The following is an 18,965-nucleotide window of genomic DNA, read 5'->3' on the forward strand; positions in this document are numbered from 1 at the left end:
AAATCACATTACAAAAATAACATTAGTACTTTCGAGACATTTCGAATGAGTGGGATCCATGAAAGGTATTTTTGTCATTTTATTGATTTTTTAAATTTTTGGCAAGTGATTTCTTTTAGACCCAATGTGATTCTTTCTAAGTCTCAAGGTCTTATTTTTCTAGTGTTGCAAGATTTCTAAGTCGTTGAAACGTGTAGTAATCCAAAGTGTACATACTTGCTACATCTAGTGTAGAATGTAGCGATTCTAAGCGTGTGTAATTTTATGTCGAGCATGTCAAGGAAAGAAGAAAGGGAAAATTACAAAAAGTGAAAGGGATAAAAATGGGAGATGGTCTCTCACAAGCATCTGACTTTTTTACATACTTTACGCTCATCATTAAGAATCCACAACAACTGGGTGACGGATTGTTGGATTAGGTAAATGCAAAATGGGATGTCTATAGATAGCTAACATCGTGGTAATACCCAAAAAGAATGGGGATGTTAGAGTCTTTATAGACCTTACAAATTTGAATGACAACTTCTTAATGTCACACATTGATCAATTGGTAGACGCAATCTCAAGACACAAGAGACTGTCATTCATGGGTGATTATTCGTGCTATAATTAAATCTATCGTAATTAGTATTATGGATCAAGAGAAAACAACCTTCATCACCGAGTAAGGGCTTTATTTCTATAGAGTCATGTCGTTCGGATTAAAAAAATGCTAGAGCCACATATCAGAGATTAATGTTGATTCTATTCAGAGACGTACTAGGAAAAAATGCAGAGGTCTATATTGATGACCTCCTTATGAAGAGTAAGAAGAAAAAAGACCACATGGCAGATATAAAGGAAGTCTTCTCTCAGGTGAGGCAGATCAAGATGCAATTAAACCCAGAAAATTTTACTTTTGTAAACACATCCAAGAAGTTTATGGGATACCTGGTCACCAAAAGAGGAATAGAGGCAAATCCAAATCAGAGTAGAACTTTGATCGAGTGCCATCCCCTAAGATAAAAAGAAAGTAGGAGCAAAAATTAGTTGGAAGACTAGTCACGTTAAACAAATTCATCTCCTGGTCATCCAACAAGTGTAGACCTTTGTATATGATATTAAGCAAGAATACAACGTTCAAGTGGATAGAATAGTATGAGCATGCATTCTATCACATTTTCCACTCCACTCTAACAGTCATGAAAATCTCACCATAAATAACACATTCATTTTTCATTTTGCACAATTTTACAAGCAATTCTACTGATTAATCTATCTGCTTCTTACTATCTAATTTCTCTTAATTGTTGGTATATTCTTTTCAAAAAATTTGTAAGAAAAGTTTATTTTTGAGATAACTACTTGAAGAATTATTGCATGTCGGTATGGAGGTTATTGTGAAAATCTGATGTACATTGGTGGTAATACTCGAATTTTAATGGTATCCGAGATATATACGATGATTATTTCAAATTGTGAGATTATAACAACTTTTATATTTAAGTCACTTATTACAATAAATTCTCATTCAATTTTAATTGATAGTTATAATCAATCTACTTGGGAGTATATATTAGAAGTGAATGAAATTTGCCAAAGTAAATTATTTATGTAGTCCATACTATTAACTTGACATCGTCCTAATTGACCTAAGGTTAACAAACAAAATACTGATGTTGAAGATGCATGACAATTATATTGTAGTCGTTGTGGTGTCATTGGACATTATCGATTAATATGTAAAAATCCTATTTAAAAATTTTATGTTTTTTTACAATAATATGTTATAAGTAAAACATTATATTACTTTATATTATAATTTAATAATAATATCACTTTATATATATATTATAATTTATTAATACTCCATCAAATGTGGTTTACAAATTTTCAGTAAAAAATCAATGGTTCACAATTCTAAACCAGTTTTAATGGACTTAGAAGTTTCAGATTCAGCTGATTTTTGGTGAGGATGATCTCCTCACAACAAATCAGCTCAATTTGAAACTTTAAAGCTACGTAAGAAAACGTGTTGGCTCCTGAACACCACCGTCTATATATATAATTTACGTTATATTATAACTTAATATATATTTATTTATGAAAACCGTCGGGGTTTCAATGAAGGGTATTTTGGGTGCATGGTTAAATTTAAGCTGAGAACCAACTGTCCAACCCCTGGTTTATTACTTTTTCATAATTTTATAAAAATTATTTTTTTGATAATTATAAAATAATTTATTATTATTTTAATAATTTTCCCGTTATTTTACTGTGCATAAATTTTCATGAATCCAAAATGATTCCATCAATCGTCAAATATTTTTAAGAGATAGAATATCATATTAAGTTCGAGATAATCATCTTCCATGCTAATTCAGATGATTTTAGTCGAAATCCCCTTTAATCCTATCCTCTAATCTTTTAGGAAGGAATCGGTTATTTAGAAGATAGAGGATTACAAGCGTCATATCTTTAATATAAAAAAAAAAGTTGAAAAGAGAGATCTGTTAAAAAACGTTGATTTTTGTTAGGAAAAATTACTTGGAGGACCCTAGCAAAGGGATTTCTTTCTAATTGATCGCTAAATTTGTGAAACTTTTATTTCTAATCAGTCTTGGAACCTCACTCCCCACATTTCTCATCGAATTTACCCTAACCATTCAAAGTTACCATTTTCATCCAAAAAGTTGGATTTTCAGCATCAGAATAGAGTTTTGGAAACTCCATTCTAACATAAAGGATTTGAGAAGGAAAAAGAAGTCATTTTCAAAGGTTTCTCACACATTTTGAGGACTACATAAAAACTACAATTTTTTACCTCGTTTTGGATTAAAATTGATCAAGGATGGTTATTTTGGTTTGAAATCATCTTGACAAGTCATTATATCAAGTTTTTAGTCTGCATGTATTTTAAACTGAAAAACGAAAATGGGTGGTTTTTACAACATGGAGTTCACCAAATTCTATTGTCGATTTCAACAATAAAAAAAATGTCAAACTCGACAATAAAAAGTAATGAGCTTGACAATAAATAAAAAGTGATGAGTTCGACAATAAATAAAAAGTGATGAGCTCAATAATAAAAATGTTGACCTCGATAATAAATAAAAAGTGGTGAGCTCGACAATAATGAGGGACCATTAAGAAATAAAAAGTTTTCTAAAGGGACTATCAAGCTATCATTCGGCATTCAAGGACTAATTAGAAATAAATCCCTCTATCAGGGCCCTTTAAGTAATTTTCTCTTTTTGTTATTCTTGAGCCGACTCACTTTCATGATAGTCCAGAGATAAAAAAAAAATATATCAATATTTGAATTAAATTTCAAGACAAAGTTATTATATGAATAAATAAAATTGTTGAGTTTAATCCCAGATCGGACACAAATTGTTTTGTTGCTCTCCTTATAAACTCTTGGGCTTTCCACTCATTGCCAATAGGCTTTGAGTTGGACCCCCAAATTTATCATGGTATTAGAACAGGTCTTTTCTCTCTTCCATCTCACCCAGTTCATATCTCCATTTGCTTTGGCCAAGTTCGGCCCACACGTACAGGGGCATGTTGAGTTTAGTCCCACATCGGACATAAATTGCCTTATTACTCTCCTTATAAGCTGTCGGGCCTCCCACTCATTGTCAACTGGTTTTGAGTTAGACATTAAATTTATCAAAAATCAAAGAAAATATCTTTATAAGCATAACCTCGTTTAACGTCTAATCTTCTTCTTATTCATGGGTATACCATTCGCAGGCATTCCTGGTCAAACTTACTGACTTCGGACCTGGGATTTGATGGCAAGTAGTGAACAAATAAATCGAGACCAACACTCGCCACAGGTAGCGAGTGTGTTTTGTTTTGACTTGTTTTTAATAAAAATAAAAAGTACTTTTCTTACTAACTTAAAAAGTACTTTTGATTATGCGAAAGGTTTCTATGCAGTTTGGTTTTTATCAGTTTATATGATTAGGTTGTTAACAAAGGTTCATAAATAGTTTACCTTATTAATATCCCAAGTTTTAATTATTAAAAATTAAAAAATAAATAAAAAATCATTCTTTTAAAAGGAAGTTTCTCTCTTCTCCATAGAGAGCTAGGAAAGGAGGACAAATCCTTTAAATCCTCATATTTTATGAATACAAGCAATATGTTTCCACTTTAGACTCCATTTTTCCCCCTTTTCATTCAAAATTTAGTATTCAATCCTACAAATGTCAGTCAGTGATTCAGCAAGATCAGAACGAAACATTTAAAATTTAGGATTACATCAATCAAGGTAGTCTCAATCTTTTCTCCCTAGACATCAGCTAAGACAAGATTTCAAATCTTGATTTTGTACGCCTTTCCTGCATAATCATCGTCTTCAACGACGATCATAAAACATAAATATAGAACAATATATATTAACAATCCATCCGCGAAGAATCAAATTGTATTTTTTCAGGAAAAAGGGTAAGAAACTAAAGCAAAAGTGCTCTCTGCTGCATAATCATAAGTCTTCTTCCACCAAGAACACTTTCATTCTCTCTCAATTTGGCCAAGTGGGCCATCCTCATTTTTGCATATTTTGAGCCATCCGCCTGATCGAGCTTCTCATCGGAGTCCATTTGGTTGAGTCCAGGTGACACAAGAGTGGTCAAATTTGAAGGGCTTCCTTGTTCTGATATTTGGATTGCTTGCTTCAAGCTCTCTACTACTTCACTCATCTTCGGACGTTCTTTTCTATACTTGCAAAGGCAACTGTCTGCCAACTTAGCAACTTTCCTTGCCGCGGTAAGAGAATACTGGTTTCCAAGTCGCGGGTCCATCATAATGCGGAATTTCCTTCCATCGACCGGGAACTTTTTCACCCAATCTAGAAGATTTTGTTCTCTCTTCGGGCGGTTTCTCTCCAGTGACCGCCTCCCCGTGAGGATCTCATACAACACCACACCAAAACTCCATACGTCACTCGCAGTCGTGACATGACCGGTTTCAATGTAGTCTGGGGCAGCATACCCGTTTGTCCCCACTACCTGAACATCAAACAAAAATTCCCTCATAATTTTTAGAAATGTGATCAAACAAGCCTAACAATCCTATTAGCGGAGAAATGTGATCAAACAAATCCTGATTGGTGGGGCAATTGCACGTTTAGATGGTTTTATACATCATAACATACGTAAGAACTAATTAAAACCACTACAGATGCAAGTGTTACATACCGTTGTGGATACATGGGTCTTTCCATCCCTTGGTCCCTCAGTGGCAAGCCCAAAGTCTGATATCTTTGGCTTGAAGTCCTCATCCAATAAAATATTTGATGATTTAAAATCTCGATATATAATCTGCCCAATCAGTATAACTGCGTAAGTAACGAAAGGTGTATGAAAAAATCAAAATAGCCAAGACAACACAATCGCATGAAACAAAGGATTTATGTGGTTCGGCAGTGTGCCTATGTCCACGGAACAGAACAAGAACAATGACTCTTTTCTCATAAGTTTTACAGACCTAGAGATCTCTATTTATATACTAAGAGTTACCAAAACATGTAAAACTCCCCAAAACAGAAATTCCAAAAAATATAAAACTCCTTAAGAAAATATTACACGATTGCCCTTTTCATACCCCTTAAAAATTTTGCAGCTCTGCGTAGCGCAAAAGAATACAAGACATTTACACAACAAGGTGAACAATAATTAACACTGAAATCTCATATGATACTCTCCAACATTTCAACTGAGTTTTATGGCTTATATTATACACAAGTTTATGAGGTTTCATGCAAGTTTGACATGTATTATTAGTTCTGCTTTTCTTGGTACCTTCGATTGTTTTTCAATTATTCTATCAGACAGTCTTCTCGACCTCCTTCTTTGTGTCTTTTTTTTATTATTATTATTCTTTGAATAAAATCTAAAACCCATAAGAAAAAAAAAAAGGGAAGCATGTAACTAAAATTAGACAAGAAAAGTGAATTATGGAACATAATATTCTATAAGAATCCATTAGAATTAAAAGGAAATCAAATAATGTCAACCGAAAAAGTGTTATTGTTGAACCTGGACTTCGAATTCTTCGTGCAAATATGCTAAACCCTGCGCTGCACCAAGCATTATCTGTAGTCTTGTCTGCCAGGGAAGAACAGGTAAAGGCCCTCTGAAAAGATGATCTTCTAAGCTTCTATTCGGCATAAACTCATAAACCAATAAACGTTGGATCCCTCTTTCATCATCTACTGCACAATGTCCAATAAGTTTTACAACATTTGGGTGCTCGACAACACCAAGAAATTGTACCTCTATCATCCACTCTCTATGGCCCTAAAACAGGAAAAAAGGAACCCAGATTTAGTGACTAACAATTAGAACTAATTGAAAAACAATAAATTAGAATAAACCCAAACCATCAAAATTGGCATAATTTTCCTACCTTTTATTTGGCATTTTGGAAACTTCATGCTTACAATTAAGTATCAATGCCACAGAGAACATATAATATAAAAGGTATGATACGGCATTGATTGAAACATAATCATGCAATCAGGAACCAAATCTCTACGACAAAATAAAATTTTCATCATTCATTCGCACATGTAATTACAAACTACATTAGTTCATCATCAATTCAGAAACACAAATTCTATAATAGATGATAAATGATTAACGTTCAACAACATTTCTTTTGGCTAATCTGGAACGACAATTTTCCATTAATATTTAACAACACAAGTGGTTGGAATTAGTATTTATCAAATTTATGAAATTTCTATTAAAAAATAAAAATAACTGCAATGATTTTCTTAAAGCTTACGTGGCCGATTTAATAATGTGGTTGTCCTTGCGAAACTCATTATCATAAATTATCATTTATCAAAAACATAAACTTTTAAAGGATGAGAAGGATTTACAAGAGATTACAAAGCCAATACAAGAAAAGAGAAAAGAGGGAGAAACCCTTCCTTTCGAACAGAATTTCAAATGAATGTGGCCTTGTGAAATGGTCCAGTTTACTCTGGTCAGCTTCAACAATAAGTGGGATGGAACATCCAGATATGAACGAATTCCAAATAGTTGCCCGGAAAGGAATTAAAAACTATTTTAATTGCATTCATAAGACTAGTATTTCAAGTGAGGTTCGAACTTTCTTCTTCTTCTTTTTCTTTTTTTGCTGCTTGTTCTCTACTATATAGGTCTTCTTGACCTTCTAGGACCCACTGCTTGGCCACCACTAATGGACCTTCCCCTATGCAGGACAGCTCAATACAGGTTGAGGCCTAAGTCGAAAACTCTAAATGAGGCCTTTTTTGGAAGGGAGAGCGGGGTATTTTAACCGTGGGAACGTTTAAGTCTTAAAAGTTCGTTTGTATGTTTGTTTGTTTTTGCGATTTAGCCATGATCCTCTACATTTTGGTCAATATTAGAGATATCTTCCTAGGTTTTCAAACTAATAACATGCCCCCCTTAACCTAGCACTTCTCTGAGAAAGTAACAGAAATGACCTAAACACTCTCATCATCATCCTCTAGCAGATGAATGCTTGATCTTCTCCAAGAAAAATCTATCATCTTCAAATAGTTAACCAAAAACTCTTTTCTCCCAAAAATCCATTATCTTCAAGATTTTCAACCTTTATGGAAATTATTTTTACCTATTCATCCTCAACTTGATTCCATCATTTACTACCATGATTTTTCTACCCAAAATTTCATTGTCTACCACTTCCAAAAATTTCACTCTCGTTCTTGAGAATTTGTATGTTGAAGTGGGTAAACCTAATATAGTAGAAAGCTCAACGTCGCATGCGCCACACACGCACTAAGGTTTTCCAGCAGGTTGGCCCTAAACAAAATGGGTTGCAATCCCACGGTGCCTTGGGGGCCCCCATGTGCGCGCAAGGCCCACTCTCTTTTTTACTCACATCCAAGACAGAGAGAGAGTAGGATCCTTTATTAGTTGAATACCATTCTTGTATTTACTCGATGTGGGACTAAAGATTTGAAGAGTTGTCTCTACAACTCTCACAAACAAGAAAGCTAAGAGAATCTTAAACTTTCAACTTATACAAAAAAGGAAAAAGCTCATTTAGCTTATGTTACACCCATTAAGGAAATCTCTACACTTTACAAATAACACTCAAGAGGTCTTGAGTTCAAACCATGCACTCAACAAAATACATGAGTAATACTTTGAATTTTACAACAACAACTTGGCTAAGATGATTGGTTTTGGGAAGAAAATCGAAGGGCAAATTCTTATCTTGTTTTTGAGATTTGAAGGTTGAAGTTTAACGGTAAAGAACTTGGCTCAGATGATTGATCTTGGAAAGAAAATCAAGGGGGCCTTTGAAGATGATAAGGATGTTTAGGTCATTTAAGTTATTCTCTTTGAAAAGACCTAGGTCAAAGGCATGACATATCATCAATGTCTCTTATATAGACAAAAAGTTGGAAGGGAGCTTTTGATGAGAAGCTAAAAAAGTTCTTTTTGGGAAGGGCTCTTCTCAGAACGTGGGTTTAGGAGTTTTAATTTTAGGGGCCTTCGCTAAACCATGGCCTTAGGCAACCGCCAAAGTTACCTCAAGTGGAGCCAGCCTTGCCCTTGTCAGCATCGAGGGAGGTATTAGAATATTATAGGATGCATGCAATTGTAATCAAGTGTATTGTGATACGCCAAATCATTTACTTATGAAGATTATGACTAGGATTATTGATTTTTTATCTTTTCAATAGTTTTCCTCTATTTTAAATCTATTAATGGTCATTGTAATTCATCCAATTATCAAAAAAAAAAACTTTGCTTCTCATGGTATCAGAGCTTAAGCTCTACTTGGAACACTACTCTCTAACAGTGGGTCAACGCCGTCCTTGGACCTAAATCTTGCCTTCTTTTTTTCTTTCAATAAAACCCTACCAGAATGTCTCTAAAAACCCATAATTTGTACTCTTACACATCATAATCCCCTTTTTAATTTTATCAAAGACCTTTCAATGAATTTTTTTCCAAGTTGCATGGTCTTACATCATATGCTCCTTGGAGATATAATGACGAATCTAATCTAGACACTGACTCCGACACACTAACAAATGAACAAGGTATGACAATGATGAACTTCTTAGATAAGTGGTGACCAGTAGTGAGCATGATCGAATGTTTTCAACAATCTATTACTAACTCATTTCATGATATAAATGGTTATTATTCCATGTAGCCAATTGCATGCTCCTTCTTCAACGGACCATACAATTGTCAAAGAACCATGGAGAATACATGAGTTGCAGTGTATCCTTGCTATGGTGAAACTCATCACATATCTTCAAGATTTGGATAAACATCAATTGGAATCAATTAGATGTTATTAAATTGATTATCTTTCCATATTGATGGACTCTTTTGAGTCTATATAAAGGATAAACCAATAGCACAAATCTATATAATAAAACACAGTGGTGGACCTCATTCCCTTTATCTCACATAAAAAGGGGTTGAGATTTAATCGCTATGAATCTCGATACTATTACATTCAAGATCCCTTTCCTTTTCTATCTCCCTTTCCAAGAATAACACTCGCACTTTATTGTAGCTCCTCTTTTCTCCACTTTTTCAATAATATCCCTCCCAACTTTTTTGGCAATCCTCTTCTACCCCCTGGCACGGGCAAACTCTAGTCTATTCAAATCCACAATTTTAATAAAGTTCACTTTCTCGCAGAAGCAACCATTTAACCATCATAATTCACCAAGCATCAACCCTTGCAAAAACATACAAAACATATGTTTGGCACCCCCACCTATTGAAGATCAATATAAATATAGATAAAAACCCACAGACCAAATTCAACCACAAAGCATCGACATCGTTTGTCATAGAAGACCCAGTTATATCATTCATAAACCATCATGCTCATAATAAGCAAAACTCATGTTACTAAAACATATGTGTAACGCTGGGCCTAGTGCTATTGAATTAAACAAATAAAAAAAAATATTAACAATATCACCCCATGGGGATGGTCTACAAGGTTCATAACTACTCTTACTACAGGACGCTTACTTGGCCACTTAGATCCCACGCTCAAGCCCCATTTGTAAAGGCCACGATAAATTCAACTACTGATCTGATGTAAACTATAGAGCCCCAAATTATGCTATCTACAAGCCTATCTATCTTTTATTTCAATAACCCATTTAAGCCCCCCTCCCCAAAAAAAAAAAAAACCAAATGGAGAAAAGTAAACTTCAAGCCTCATCACCTCATAACAGACACTCATAATTTACAAAAAAGTCAATCACAGGAAGTAAAGAAATAACTAGTGCACGCATAGATGCTCAAGACTAGATTCAGAACCATCAATGGTCCTTAAGTAGAAAATTAGTACAAAAGTAGCAATGACCAAGTTGTCCATATACAACTAACAATTACAAATGATCTAACCAAGTACCATATTGATTTCTTTTAGGTGTCACAAACATTGACACCCATAAAAGGAGATAATTATTCTAAGTTCGATTCTTGCTTCTGTCGAAATATCATGGAGGATCTAGCAATTATGACACTGCTAATGATATATTTTGTACTCTCCTCCAAATGTAAAACTAGGTGTTACGTTTCTTTCCAAGTTTAAATTCCATTATCATTCATTGGTTAATCCTGCAATTAAAGCACATTAGAGCATAAGATTATGATATGAATAGTATGGATGAAGCATAAAATTCATCGAGATCATTCGAATGTAATGTTTACATATCTAAGTTGTTGTAACTATTCAAAACTTGACATGTTATCAGAGTCCTTGCCAAATCCTTAGACCGGCCATGGTCTTGGCTCCATCACACACATATGCTTTTCATCATTCATAATCTTCATTGGGGATGACCACGTCGCACAATCTAATGGACAGACTCCAAGTTGAGTGTGATAGACTTTATGTGGAAAAAACAAAGCAATAAAGAGAACAAAAAAGAAATCGCACACGAAAAACAAGGCTTTATGTGGTTTGATAGTTTACCTACATCCAGGGATCAGAACAAGAACAATCACTATTTTCTTTTCTTTTCTTTTTTTTTTTTTTACAGACCTAAAGATCTTTATTTATAAAACCGGGAGTTGCTAAATGCGTCTATCTCCCCAAAAATAGAAAACCCTTTAGAAAATATAACACAATTGCCTTTTTTGTAACCCTAAAACAACGTACCACTAATAGAATACAAGACATTTACACAACACTTTTACATGTTCTTATTAAAAAGAACATGTGATTGCAGGGGTGTTATCATTTATCTATGTAGTTGTAACTATTTTAAAACTCCCTACTTTTCACCCACATGATTATCATAACCATTTTAAACTCCCCTTCTCCACTCCATTATTTTCAAAGCCAATCTCATCTTTGTTTGACTCCCATTGAGTTGACTTGTCTGAGTCAACTCGTTTGAGTTATCTTTTCTCTGAGAAGTCAAAACCATCTCAATTTTTTTTATTGATATAGATTTATCAAAAATGTATGTTTTTTCACTATAAAAAAGATTTTTATATTTAAAAAAGATTTAATTATATATCTTCTATATTAATATATTAAAATTTTTATTTTTCCATTATAATAAAAACTATTTATATTAAAAACTGATTTGATTATATATTTGCCAATATAAATATATGATTAAAACTATGCTCCACTTTCCCACTTTGCATCTTATATTTATTAATTGTAATATTTTAAGTGGAACAAGTCCTCAAACATTCAAAAACTCAGCAAGTAAGAATGAAAAGAAAGCCTCTTGAACCACACTAGACATGCAAAATCAAATCCAAAATTAACAAATTTCTCTCTATAATGGAGTAAAACAGGGGAGATTAATTAAAGACCATTAAAATAAATACTATTTATATTAAAAACTGATTTAATTATATATTTTTCAATATAAATATATGATTAAAAGCATCTTATATTTATTAATTGTAATATTTTAAGTGGAACAAGTCCTCAAGCATTCTAAAACTTTACAAGTAAGAATGAAAAGAAAGCCTCTTGAACCACACTAGACATGCAAAATCAAATCCAAAATTAACAAATTTCTCTCTAAAATGAAGTAAAACAGGGGAGATTAATTAAAGACCCATTACCTGAAACCCATTGTAAATAAGTTTTTTCACAGCAACCACAATTCGATCTCCCTTACCATCAATAGGCTTGATTGAACCTCTATAAACACACCCAAATCCACCTTCTCCAATCTTAAGAGATCTGCTAAAATTATTAGTGGCCTTCTTGAGTTCCGAATACGTAAAGACGCGCAATTTATGCTTCTTATCTTCATATATTTCTGATATACTTTGCTGAGAGGCAACTGAAATTGGAGATTTTGATACTCGATTCGCTCCTAAAGTATTCAATCTGCTTCCATATTTCAAATCAGGAGCTGATTGTTGTTCATTGGACTTGCATGGTTTCTTCTTGAATTGAAAGAAACACTTCATCCTTCAAAACTTGATCGAAATTTTGATGAACAATGTAGTTTAGGATTTTGGATTAGAATCAATCTGAATTAATTTTCTAAATTAAAGAAAACTCAGATGGAAAAACAGGGGAATGAGAGTAACCCAGATGAGAAAAAAGAGATTTTGAGAGTAAGAAAAAGACAGAGAGGTTAGAAAACTCGAAGTAGTGGAGAAGTGAAGATAAATGGTTGAGGAGAAGAGAAAAATGGAGGAAACCCAATGGAGATATGAGAAGAAAAAGAAAACCCAGATGGGAAATGGAGAGAAACAGAAGAAAATTCTAAGTAGAAGGAAAGTGAGAGAGAAACAGAGAGAGAGAGAGAAACAGAGGGTGACGGGACGATATCGAAGTGAGGAAGACAGATGGAATTGTATTCAGTCTATTTGCTGTGATTAAGAAATAACACCCCCACACATTTTGGTGAATATTAGAGACAACCCTATACTTTGAAACTCATGGTATGCCTCACTGTCTGTCTTTTTAATACATTAATAAAAAGACCTAAATACCCTTTCCTTTTTCTTTTTGTTTAAAAAAAAAAATTAGTAAATCTTCAAACTCTTTTGGGTAAAATAACCTCACCTTTAACCTAAAAATTACATCTACTTCAACCTTTAAACATCATAGCAAGATAGGGTTTTTAGAGAAATATATTAAGATAAGGTAGAGAATGATGGATTAAAGATAAAGTTGAAAAAATTACATTTAATTTGCCATTAAGGTTGAAGAACTTGTAAATGATTAATTTTGAGAAATAAATAAAATAAGATTTTTTATAAAGTATAGAACAGTGGAATTTTAGATGGGAAAATTTAGGGGTTTTTTTTCTTTTGGCTAAGGGGTAGTATTAGGTTTAAAATGAAGAAGTAAAGATGAATTTAAGTAGATTAAAAAGAATATAGCCCACAATATCAATGAAGTTGAGGAGGTTGACGTGCCTAATTTTGGGAAGTAAAATCAAGAGATCTTGAACAGAGGTTGAAGATGAGGGCAATTGGGTCTTTTTCCCCTTAATCTATAAATAAGACTGAGGTCAAGGGAGGTATGTCATTAATTTAAAAATACAGGGTGTATCTCAAATATTTATCAAAACATGAGCGTCTTGTTTAAATTACTATATTTTCTGGATAATTTTCCTCGGCCCACATTTTATAGATTTCGGCCGTTAGTTTGAGGAATATTGTCAAACGTCGTTTGGGGCTAAATATTTCCTTTTTTGATCTTCTTCACCTACCTTGCTATTGAAAGACACGTGTACCACGACCCCACCAGGTAGCCTACGTGGTACTCTTTTGCAGTACGCTTCAAAATTTGAAGCAACCCTTCTTGATAGAAGACACGTGTGGATTGAATTTATTTCACACCCCTACAATTTCGCAAAATTTTGAAATGCCTCCTGTAATGCCACGTGTAATACAATGGAGAGGCTTACTTCAAAATTTTGAAGCCGGCAACCCGCTTCAAAGTTTTTTCCCAAACTTATTTGTAAGTTCTCTGAATATAAATGGGTCAGAAATCCGATCTGAAAGAGGCTCAAATTTCGACCCGAACCCAAACACAAATCCGTTATAAATCCAAATCGAATCTAGAGCGATTTGTTTCGATCCAGGTTCAGTTTCATCCATTGTAACCCAGACCAAACCTGAACCCAATCCAAATTTGAACGCATATTCAAGAAAATTTCTATAAATATAAACTCTCTCTCTCTCTCTCTCTCTCTCTCTCTCTCTCTCTCTCTCTCTCAAAATCTCACAACTCTCAAGTTCTAATATATTTTTTTTTATTGAATAATGATTTTTTAATGCCCCCATCATAAAATGATAGATCATTTACCTCGGGATGCACAAAGTCATAAATCTATTTCTTGTATACTCTAAGGCAAATTATCTACGATTCTGTGATGGGGGCATCAGATTATCACGACTCTTTTTTATTTAATAATATTATTATTTTTTATATATCTTTTAAAAAAATTAATTAATAAAAAATGTATAATTTTTGTATTTTATTTAAATTATTTTAATACCATTTAGTTTTTTTTTTTTCAATTAAAAAGTTTTACTATATTCAAAATAATTATTTAATATAAAATTATTAAAAATATTTTAATTTAAGATCCAAACCCAGCCATTCGATAATTGAAAAAAAAAAAAAAAAAAGTAAACTACACTTTGACCCCCTCTAATTTGGCATGATTTCATGTTGACCCTCTAATGTTTTGATAATTGCAATTACCTCCCTTTTCACTATCTGTATTAAAATTCAGATTTTATTTTACTATTTTACCCCTCTAGTTTTATTTTTTTTATAAAAAAAAAAAAAGAAAAAACTTTTAAAGTGATAATTAAAAATGCTCCCATCTAAGCATTCTCACATTTTAAAAATGGTAAAATTGTCTTTATAAAAATACAAATTATTGGTTGACGGCAAGTAAATGGAAGGGGAGTAAATGAGCACCTTAGATAACAATAAGTGAGGTAAGTGAAATTATCAAAATGTAAAGGTCAATATGGAATTATGACAAATTATAGGGGTCAAAGTGTAATTTACCCTCAAAAATAAAAAACTGAAATTTTAAACTCTGGGTTAAAGGTCCATACTTTAGCCCGAATCAATCCTAAAACTGAATTTTGGTTCAGTTTCAGGTTTAACTGAACCCCAAAAACGCAAATGTTTAGTTTGGGTTCGGTCCAGTCCACCCAATTTAATCTAATATTATTCAAAAAATTGAACAAAAGTCAAGATCATTTAATCTACTTGTTTGTACTTAGTACGACTTACCCAAATTGGAAAATTCTTAGAAAATTCTTATAGATTTACAATTTCTTATATAGTTTGGATAGTTCCAAAAGACCAAATAGATCTTTATTTTATTTTTATGTTTCCTATAACCTTAAAATAAAGAAAGTGGAACATCAAATAATTATTTTTAATAGATTTGAATGAGATTAAGATTAAATTAGTTATTTATCACAGTTATGCATTGTGTTGGAGCTCAGTTTCTACTACCAACTATTTGTAGAACTACAAATTCCATCACCATGTGTACGAATTTTAGACTTCGATTATAGCTCATCATAATCGGATTTTGCACTAATTATGTAAAAAATAAAAGTTATTTTATCAAAAATTTACTTTTCACCATATTGGTTTTAATTGTTGATAGGTGTGGTTGGTAAAGGCGATAAATTATCTAGACCCTACACTTGTCCAAATGTAAACAGAGCAAAGTAGGACTAACTTGCTCAAGGTGGTATCTAAGGCAGCCCAACTCATATGAAGGGCAGGTTTACAAACAAATACCAAGGTTGCCTGGACCTTCTTGATTTCAGGAAAGATCCCAGGAATCTCGAAGGAGGATAACGCGCACATCTTGACTATTTCTAATTCAGGTAACTTCCTCGTAAAGTAGAGGATTGTCATGTGAATATCCCTGAAGATCATGGATCATAGAAAGACTTCTATTGTAGGAAGAAGAGAGCTAATTTAATCGGAGGATTTTTGACAAGTATCACACCAGTGCCACCATTTGGTCGAAGGAACAGAATTGAACGCTTGGCAAAATGACGAAGATAAGTTGTTAGAGGTAATTTAAAATCACCTTTACATTTTTGCGCCATCCGTAGAAAACGTAAACAAAAAAGCAAAATTTTGATTTGATTTTCGCCTTCTTGTTAGAGAGAAATAAAACGCAACGCAATGATGAAGCTTTAAATGTGTCATTTAATGGAAGTATGTTTGAAAGAAGGTACCATTTCTCAAGACAACAGTTGAGATTAGCGTCACCTTGCTCAAAGTGGTACCTAAGGCACCCAGTTGAAGGGCAAGGAAGAGAGCATCTAAGAAAGCATAGCAAGGCAGGGTTATGAACAAATACCAAGGCTGCCCAAGCCTCCTTGACTTCAAGAAACATCTCAAGAATCTCAAAAGAGAATAGTACAAACATCTTGACTCCTTAATCAAGTAACTTCCTCTTAAAGCAATGGATTGCCATGTGAAGATCTCTGAAGATTAGGATTCATAAAAAGACTTCTATTTTTGAATAAAAAGATTAAAAGTCCCATGATACATACAATTATTAGAGTTTGCCTGTGCCTGCGACATGGGCATCCTCTTATGCCCCTTTGGGTCAAGGGGGTGAAAAAGAAAAATTAATAATTTTGAAATGATATTATTGAAAAAATGATAAAAGAGAAAAAATTATATAAAAAGTTGTAAGGGTATTTTTGAAAAAGCGTAGAAAAAAAAAAAAGACAATAAAGTTGGGGGTATTATTGAAAATGGTTAGAAGATAAAGGAGGGAAAACCTTCCACGACATACATTGTTTATGGTACAAATCTTGAGACAAAGGAGTGGGATCCACCATTATATTTTATAATAAAGATATCTTGAAGGGAAAGCTCCTTGCCATTAAAGAACTACAATTATGTCTTGAAGTAGAACCTCATTGACATCAAAAATCCCCCCACACAAATAACCGATTAGAATGATAGACCATGGATCTTCTTTGACATAATAAATGCAGCTCCCTAGAACACTGGAGATGTAAAACAAATTCTAGAAGTATGTCCACACTTCATAGACAAATGAGCAATGGATGAGAATCTGATTCATCGATTCCCCTTCCCTCTTTCTTACAAAGGCAATAAAAATCTGGTGTACTGAAACCCTTGTTAGTGTATTGAAACCCTTGTCGGTGGATATGTTGATCCATCATGAGAGATTTGTTCAACATTATGATCCAAATGAAGAATGAAAATTTTTACAAAAATTTCGACCCCTAATTTGACCACCATCGGAAACATTGCTCCATCAACTTGATTCATTCATCGATAGAAGGAATGCACAGAAAACAAGACATATGTGGACCCATTCCACATGGAATCGTCATTTGAATCAAAAGACACAAATACTCCAATCATACAATCCATCAATCTCCAATTCCTCTAGCTCCCAATCATTAAAAGTTTTTCTAATACACAGTCCCAAGCAACCTTATTTTTCAAAGAGTCTGACTAGTCTTATAAAGTAAGGGTTCTACCCTTAATAAGGGTCCTTCGGCTCACCTTGTGTATCCTCACACACATCCGATGCTTCAGGGTTGTAAAGGATTATGAACTTTGTGGGGGGGGGGGGAAAAAATCCAAAAAAAAGAAAGTTATTTTTCATGGTTAAGATTTAATTTTAAATTTCAGAGTTACATGGAAGTTCAGTAAAACCTTCGATGAAGCCTAAAATTACTTTTTCTTTTCTTTTCTTTTATCTAATTTTTTTTCATGAAATCAAGAAGGCTGTGGTGTTGGATTGCTAATATGATAATCCATTTGAGCAAAACGACCCTTAGTAAGGCTTAAATCTTAATAAGTTAATAAGAAAAGTGTTTTTCTTTTCCCAATACACCAAGAAATTTGAGATAAGCAAGCTCGTCTTCAAGGATAATTCGAATAAAATCCCCTTTAGGAAAGTATGACCCATACCTCCAATCCTCCGAAAATCTCATCAAGAAATTAGAGATAGGCAAGACATTATTCAAAAATAATGTTGATTTTATTATTTATAATCAAAACAACAGCAATTTTTCACAAATTACCAGAAAAAAAAAAAAAAAAAGCCAAATCTTTCAACTTTCTATAGAGGATTATTTTAGGTATGTGAAAAAGGTGAGAAGCTAAAATATCTTTCCATAAAAGTCACAAAATTACCTTAATTTAGGTATTAAATAATAAGGGGAAAATGATCTTTAAAGCCAAATTTTGGAAAGACGGACCAACAAGTCTCCAGTTTTTAAATATGGACCAACAAGTCGTCAATCATCTCGCAATGTTCTTTCCATAACAAATAATCAATTTTAATTTTAATGATATAAATGTTTATGATCTAAAAATAAGATTTTGTAACCGTGCAACCTAATGTTCCAGTTATGATAGAAAACAAACACTTGAAAGAAAATTTAAATTGATATTATAATCCCACCCTTATAATTTGCACTCAATCCTCTCAGATGATTTACTCAAAAAGAGAATTTGTAACAAACTTCTCAGCTAAGATGTTGAAGTTTTGTCCACTTTTAAGGGAAACTGTTAATTAAGTGCCTCTTGTTAACTACACCCAATCTTTTGAAATCCTAAAACCAACTAATTCTCGAATCTGGTTCATTGCAAATCCAAATATTCAATATATATATATATATATTGGGAGCGGTTCGGCAGCCCTAAAGTTTGCCAAGTTTGGTGCCAAACATTTTTTGTAAATCACTTTTGATGGGGTTAGAAGTTTTGGAATAGGCTGATTTTTTGTGAGGATGATCTCTACGGTGAAGAGATCATCCTCACAAAAAATCAGCTCATTTTGAAACTTCTAACCCTAGTTTACAAGTTGAAGAATCGTGGACTGTCCAATTTTTGTAAATCACTTTCGATGGGGTTAGAAGTTTTGGAATAAGCTGATTTTTGGTGAGGATGATCTCCTCTTCATAGAGATCATCCTCACAAAAAATCAGCTC

The 18,965-nt window shown here is 33.2% G+C and overlaps 1 protein-coding gene across 1 annotated transcript; it reads right to left on the minus strand.

Annotated features, from left to right (window-relative positions):
• Positions 1-4,128: 4,128 nt before the first annotated feature.
• LOC147393288 (putative serine/threonine-protein kinase PBL19) lies at positions 4,129-12,896 on the minus strand. Its single transcript, XM_086456225.1, has 4 exons — positions 12,087-12,896; positions 6,027-6,287; positions 5,187-5,309; positions 4,129-4,997 (listed from the first exon to the last, which is right to left on the minus strand). Exons 1-4 carry the CDS (start codon positions 12,438-12,440, stop codon positions 4,443-4,445), a joined length of 1,293 nt encoding a protein of 430 aa, XP_086312351.1. The 5' UTR covers positions 12,441-12,896; the 3' UTR covers positions 4,129-4,442.
• Positions 12,897-18,965: the final 6,069 nt, after the last annotated feature.

The sequence above is a fragment of the Akebia trifoliata genome, chromosome 10 (genome assembly GCF_017979445.1).
Source record: "Akebia trifoliata isolate Shusen 1 chromosome 10, ASM1797944v1, whole genome shotgun sequence".
NCBI classification, from domain to species: Eukaryota; Viridiplantae; Streptophyta; class Magnoliopsida; order Ranunculales; family Lardizabalaceae; genus Akebia; species Akebia trifoliata.